The 7,585-nt window shown below is 49.3% G+C and overlaps 1 protein-coding gene across 1 annotated transcript in view; it reads left to right on the top strand.

Moving 5' to 3' along the window:
* AFF3 (AF4/FMR2 family, member 3) overlaps nt 1–7,585 on the top strand; it is a 533,195-nt gene that overhangs the window by 476,033 nt on the left and 49,577 nt on the right. The window contains exon 15 of the mRNA XM_011956656.1: nt 6–653. Coding sequence (XP_011812046.1) covers nt 6–653 — 648 coding nt within the window. The remainder of the gene's footprint in view (nt 1–5; nt 654–7,585) is intronic.

The following is a 7,585-nucleotide window of genomic DNA, read 5'->3' as shown; positions in this document are numbered from 1 at the left end:
CCGAGGAGCCCGCGGCCCCGGACGCGCTGGGGACAAGCGTGGTGGTCCCCCCGGAGCCCACCAAAACCAGGCCCTGTGGCAACAACAGAGCGAGCCACCGCAAGGAGCTGCGCTCCTCCGTGACCTGCGAGAAGCGCCGCACGCGGGGGCTGAGCAGGATCGTCCCCAAATCCAAGGAGTTCATTGAGACAGAGTCGTCATCATCGTCCTCCTCCTCGGACTCCGACCTGGAGTCCGAGCAGGAGGAGTATCCTCTGTCCAAAGCACAGACCGTGGCTGCCTCTGCCTCCTCCGGGAATGATCAGAGGCTGAAGGAGGCCGCTGCCAATGGGGGCAGTGGTCCCAGAGCCCCTGTAGGCTCCATCAACGCCAGGACCACCAGTGACATCGCCAAGGAGCTGGAGGAGCAGTTCTACACCCTGGTCCCCTTTGGCCGGAACGAACTTCTGTCCCCTCTAAAGGACAGTGATGAGGTCAGATCTCTCTGGGTCAAAATCGACCTGACCCTCCTGTCCAGGATCCCAGAACACCTGCCACAGGAGCCAGGGGTCTTGAGCGCCCCTGCCACCAAGGACTCTGAGAGCGCACCGCCCAGCCACACCTCAGACACACCTGCAGAAAAGACTTTGCCAAAATCCAAGAGGAAACGCAAGGTAGGTCTGGGGCTGGGACTGGGGTGCGGGGCGTGGAGGGGAAGGGGCTATCTCTTAACTTGTGGGTACTTGGGTAGAGCACCCATAGGCTGCTGTTAGGGACTGTAGGCTGCCGCAGGAGTTGTGTGTGTCCTTAGCTAACACACACTTCTAGGGTACTTTCTTTGTCCAGACACCGTTGTAAGCACTTAACATCCAACTTGGCTAAGTCCTTAGAACTGCTCAGTGAGGGAAGTACAATTATTATCCTTTTTTTTTTTTTTTTTTTTTTGAGAGGGAGTCTCGCTCTGTCGCCCAAGCAGGAGTACAGTGGCACCATCTCGGCTCACTGCCACCTCTGCCTCCCAGGTTCAGGCGATTCTCCAACCTCAGCCTCACGAGTATCTGGGATTACAGGCGTCCACCACCATGCCCAGCTAATTTTTTTGTATTTTTAGTAAAGACAGGGTTTCACCATGTTGGCCAGGCTGATCTCGAACTCCTGACCTCAGGTGATCTGCCTGCCTCAGCCTCCCAATGTGCTGGGATTACAGGCATGAGCCCCCACGCCCGGCCTATTATCCCTATTTTATAGATATAGGTAATTAAGCCTTATCCCACTGCATGTCAAAATAGGAAATATGTATCAAGTGTGTGCACACACAGCTGGATGTAGGCTCTGTGAGAAAGCTAAACACATGAGAACCCCACTCTTTGCACGAAGAAATGGGGTGACATTGATGGTGGGATCACTCATTAACCCAAGAGGCCAGTGGCCTCATGAAGTTCAAGGCTGTGGCAGGTGAAAATGAATACCGCAGACCCTAATGCAGCATCAGAACCAGCAGCTGTTGCTTCCATTAGCATTGGTCGAGGAGGGCTTCATGGTGGAGGGGCCCTGAAAACAGGGCTCTGTAGAGGAGGGACATTTGAATACGTCCAGGCTCAGGGGTGGAAGCAGTGAGGCCAGGGGTTGAGAAGGGCAGTGCAAGGACAGGGAGAGCTGGGGGGCATCTCTGGCAGCAGACACTGAACGTGTAGTCCATTTCGAAGAAGGTTTTTGCGCAAGGGAATACCTTAATCATCCATTAAAGCCAATCTTGAGGATTTTTAACCCCTCCTGTTACCGTGTATTCAAAAGCAATGTTTATTACCACAGTGAAAAATACGATGGGTGACAGACCAAGATTGCAATATGCATGGATGGCTCCAAATTCAGGACAAAGTTTTCAGTAACAGCTCACAGGTCTGTAGGTCCCCGTGACAGATGCTGCTCTAGGCACTTTATACACGTTAAATCATTTCATCCGTTGTCATACCCACTTTACGGAGACGGAACAGGCTCAGAGAGCCTAAAGCAGCTTGCCCAAGGTTACGTAGGTCCTCAGGGGCTGAGCCAGGAATGAACCCAGGCTGTCTGGCTTGAGAGCGTCACAATAAGAAATCAGTCTGAGGTTTGTATATTCTACAGTTTTCTGAAGGCAGTCTGGTCTATCAATAGAAAAGTTAGACTGGACACATATGTTTCACAGCTATTTCGAATCCCTGATTGAGAAGGGGACTAAGGAGAACGGCTTGTTACCTTGTCCTGGCTACAGTGAATATATTCCTTGCTTTGTAAGTGTGCATGGAGGAGGCACGCAGTCTCCTTTTTATGACAATCATCTTTGTGACCTAAGGGCATCTATGACCAGAGAAATTTATTCTAGGCCGGGCATGGTGGCTCAAGTGTGTAATCCCAGCACTTTGGGAGGCTGAGACGGGCGGATCACGAGATCAGGAGATCAAGACCATCCTGGCTAACATGGTGAAACCCCGTCTCTACTAAAAAATACAAAAAACTAGCTGGGCGAGGTGGCGGGTGCCTGTAGTCCCAGCTACTCGGGAGGCTGAGGCAGGAGAATGGTGTAAACCTGGGAGGCGGAGCTTGCAGTGAGCTGAGATCCGGCCACTGCACTCCAGCCTGGGCGACAGAGCAAGACTCCGTCTCAAAAAAAAAAAGAAATTTATTCTAAAGTACCAGGCCGGGTACGGTGACTCTCGTCTCTAATCCTAACACTTTGGGAGGCCAAGGTGGGCAGATTGCCTAAGCTCAGGAGTTCGAGACCAGCCTGAGCAACATGGTGAAATCCCATCTCCACTAAAATACAAAAAATTAGCCGGACATGATGTAGTCCCAGCTACTCAGGAGGCTGAGACAGGAGAATCACTTGAACCTGGGAGGTGGAGGTTGCAGTGAGCCAAGATCATGCCACTGCACTCCAGCCTGTTCAACAGAGCAAGACTCCATCTCAAAGAAAGAAATAAATAAAATAAAAAATAAAGTACCCAAGGATGTGTTTCTTCACATAATATTAATAACATTAAGTAATTTATCCCTATAAAGTAGAATTTGAAGCCCTTGCAAGAAAGTTCATGAAAAGAAATATCTTCAAGGGGCAGCTTTTTGCTTTTCCTTGGTATGGATGCAAAGAAAAAAAAAATTTTTTTTTTTTTTTGAGATGGAGTTTCTCTCTTGTTGCTCAGGCTGGAGTGCAATGATGCTCCACCATCTTGGCTCACCACAACCTCCACCTCCCGGGTTCAAGTGATTCTCCTGCCTCAGCCTCCCGAGTAGCTGGGATTACGGGCACGCGCCACCACGCCCAGCTAATTTTGTATTTTTAGTAGAGATGGAGTTTCACCATGTTGGTCAGACTGGTCTCGAACTCCCAACCTCAGGTGATCTGCCTGCCTCAGCCTCCCAGAGTGCTGGGATTACAGGCGTGAACCACTGCGCCCGGCCAGCAAAGATAATTTTATAAAGATATCCCAACATAGTTTCCACCCAGCACTGGCCATTATTAGCCTGCAGTGGGCACCCTTAGTTGGTCCCCACTGCCCTGAGAGTGCTCACATATAATGGAAAGTGTGTGGATTTTCACACCAAGCTGACCTGACCTCAAATCCCGTCTTTACCATTTACCTCCTGCAGGGCCAGCTTTTCATGGGCCCCATGCATGGGACCACACTGGTGTGCATCACCCAGGGCCCCTTGGAGTTGAATGCTTGTGGCTGCCATCTTAAAATTTGTCCTGTAATCTCTGAATTTGTGATGCTGCAAATTGATGGTACATGTGCAGGGGCATATGGAGCTTTGACTCACTGTGTTCCCACCTCCTGCCTGTTTCTGCAGGGCAGGTTCTGCCTGCACTTCTGCCTCCTGGCACCCTGGGCCCTAGGCAGCCTCCCACTTCCTGTCTGAGTCCAGGGACCACTGCTGCCCTTGGGGGCCTAAGTGCAGGCACAGGAAGGATCTTGCCCATCCCTGATCCAGGTAGTAAGAGGGTCTTGCAATCCCTGGGGGTTGCCCATTGCTGTGGGTTATTGGGGAGATGCCTCACTCGGACACCACAGGTAGGGCCTCTGATTGGCAGGAGGGGAATGCACGCCCACACTAGTGGGCTGCACACATGTGCCTCATCCCAGGGCAGACAGGGCCCTTAAGAGGCTACACTCGCCCCCGCTTCAGGTATCCCCGCGCCCAGAGAAGTACAACGTGTATAGCAAATACTGTAGACACCGCCATGACAGAGACTGAAAGAAAGGAAAATGTTTTCTATTTGAAGGCTTTATAACGTCACTCTTTTCCTGCTTTTTGAACAAGGGGCCCAGCATTTTCATTTTGCACTAGACCCAGAAAGTTATATGTGGTCCTTGGCCTCCTGGGTGACCTTAATCAGGTGACCTTACTTTCTCTGAACATCAGTTTCTCCATCTAGAAAATGCTGACATCGGGGCTGGCCATGGTGGCTCATGCCTATAATCCCAGCACTTTGGGAGGCCAAGGTGGGCAGATCACAAGGTCAAGAGATCGAGGCCATCCCGGCCAACATGGTGAAACCCTGTCTCAACTAAAAATACAAAAATAGCTGGGTGTGGTGGCACGCACCTGTAATCCCAGCTACTCGGGAGGCTGAGGCAGGATAATCACTTCAACCCTGGAGGCGGAGGTTGCACTGAGCTGAGATCATGCCATTGCACGCCAGCCTGGCAACAGAACGAGACTCCATCTCAAAGAAAAGAAAATACTGACATCTTTGCAGGGGTGTTGTCCGATTCACACAATATGTTCAAACAATGCAAGTCAGTAATACATAGCAGCTCATTTTCTTCCCTATCCACTGTTCCTCCTGTTTTTCTCTACACACCCTGTCTTCCTTACTACTTGCTGGTACTGAATCTTTGTTGAGTGTAGGAATCAATCTATCAGTTAATCATCTGGGAATGAGTGTGGCTACTACCTCTGGGATGGATGGCTAAATGAATAGGCTGATGGAAATATACACATAGATGAAATATGCAGAGATAGACATTGGTAATATATAGACAGATTGGAAATACATAAAGCCGTCCAGGCATACAGAGTTTACTAGAGAGAGGTGCAGAAAGATGTACATAAAATTCCATAATATTCTGTGTTTAAATAGTTGTATTACTTATGGCCATTTTTATTTTAACTTAAGAAACTTGATTTACACTAAGCCTGACACCGGGCTGTACTCATAAAATCTAATGAATCATCATTAAACACAGACACGAGAGAAGTGAAAGAACATTTCCATAGTGCTCTTTACCTGGTATTCTGGGCACTAGTACCCCAGTACTGGGTGCTGGAGATGGGCCAACATGACCCCGTAGACCTGGCTGTCAAACCTGTGGAATCTCGCCCTGCTGGAGCCCTGGAGCTAAGGACTGAGATCTTGGAGCTTTGGTTTGGGCCCTCCATGGGGGCACTATTACAGTGTGGGCATCTGGGAGCCCCCGTGGCAGAGGCTGTGTGGCAAAATTCCAGCCAAAGTGAGAAGGTCAGAGTCTGTCTTTGGTGCTGGCACTTGTCTCCTGGAAAACAAGGCAGACAGCCCTGAGGATACCATACTAGGTTCCTGTTAGCTCGTGGAAAATGGTACTTTATGAATATATTTATGTTGCACCTTAACACATATCTAAAGTTAAACACAGGCTGGCGTGTTAGCTCACACCTGTAATCCCAGCACTTTGGGGGGCCAAGGTGGGAGGATCACTTGAGCCCAGGAGTTTGAGATCAGCCTGAGCAACATGGCAAAACCTCATCTCTACAAAAAAAATACAAAAATTTAGCTAGGCATGGTGGCACACACTTGCAGTCCCAGCTGCTTGGAAGGCTGAGGCAGGAGAATCACCTGAGCCTGGGAGGTTGAGGCTGCAGTGAGCCATAATCGCACCACTGCATTCCAGCCTGGGTGACAGAGCAAGACTCTGTCTCTAAATACATAAATAAAATTAAACCCAATCATGGCAACAAGGATCCAATCAAATTACTGTTTTAGAAAAAGGTACTTTATGGATTCTAAAATGTCATGGGATAGTAATTGAAAACTAGAATTTTTTTTTTTTTTGAGACGGAGTCTCGCTCTGTCGCCCAAGCAGGAGTACAGTGGCACCATCTCGGCTCACTGCCACCTCTGCCTCCCAGGTTCAGGCGATTCTCCAACCTCAGCCTCACGAGTATCTGGGATTACAGGCGTCCACCACCATGCCCAGCTAATTTTTTTGTATTTTTAGTAAAGACAGGGTTTCACCATGTTGGCCAGGCTGATCTCGAACTCCTGACCTCAGGTGATCTGCCTGCCTCAGCCTCCCAATGTGCTGGGATTACAGGCATGAGCCCCCACGCCCGGCCTATTATCCCTATTTTATAGATATAGGTAATTAAGCCTTATCCCACTGCATGTCAAAATAGGAAATATGTATCAAGTGTGTGCACACACAGCTGGATGTAGGCTCTGTGAGAAAGCTAAACACATGAGAACCCCACTCTTTGCACGAAGAAATGGGGTGACATTGATGGTGGGATCACTCATTAACCCAAGAGGCCAGTGGCCTCATGAAGTTCAAGGCTGTGGCAGGTGAAAATGAATACCGCAGACCCTAATGCAGCATCAGAACCAGCAGCTGTTGCTTCCATTAGCATTGGTCGAGGAGGGCTTCATGGTGGAGGGGCCCTGAAAACAGGGCTCTGTAGAGGAGGGACATTTGAATACGTCCAGGCTCAGGGGTGGAAGCAGTGAGGCCAGGGGTTGAGAAGGGCAGTGCAAGGACAGGGAGAGCTGGGGGGCATCTCTGGCAGCAGACACTGAACGTGTAGTCCATTTCGAAGAAGGTTTTTGCGCAAGGGAATACCTTAATCATCCATTAAAGCCAATCTTGAGGATTTTTAACCCCTCCTGTTACCGTGTATTCAAAAGCAATGTTTATTACCACAGTGAAAAATACGATGGGTGACAGACCAAGATTGCAATATGCATGGATGGCTCCAAATTCAGGACAAAGTTTTCAGTAACAGCTCACAGGTCTGTAGGTCCCCGTGACAGATGCTGCTCTAGGCACTTTATACACGTTAAATCATTTCATCCGTTGTCATACCCACTTTACGGAGACGGAACAGGCTCAGAGAGCCTAAAGCAGCTTGCCCAAGGTTACGTAGGTCCTCAGGGGCTGAGCCAGGAATGAACCCAGGCTGTCTGGCTTGAGAGCGTCACAATAAGAAATCAGTCTGAGGTTTGTATATTCTACAGTTTTCTGAAGGCAGTCTGGTCTATCAATAGAAAAGTTAGACTGGACACATATGTTTCACAGCTATTTCGAATCCCTGATTGAGAAGGGGACTAAGGAGAACGGCTTGTTACCTTGTCCTGGCTACAGTGAATATATTCCTTGCTTTGTAAGTGTGCATGGAGGAGGCACGCAGTCTCCTTTTTATGACAATCATCTTTGTGACCTAAGGGCATCTATGACCAGAGAAATTTATTCTAGGCCGGGCATGGTGGCTCAAGTGTGTAATCCCAGCACTTTGGGAGGCTGAGACGGGCGGATCACGAGATCAGGAGATCAAGACCATCCTGGCTAACATGGTGAAACCCCGTCTCTACTAA

Source organism: Colobus angolensis, unplaced genomic scaffold (genome assembly GCF_000951035.1).
Source record: "Colobus angolensis palliatus isolate OR3802 unplaced genomic scaffold, Cang.pa_1.0 Scaffold42, whole genome shotgun sequence".
Taxonomy (NCBI): domain Eukaryota; kingdom Metazoa; phylum Chordata; class Mammalia; order Primates; family Cercopithecidae; genus Colobus; species Colobus angolensis.
This window is presented reverse-complemented; position numbering and strand designations above follow the sequence as displayed.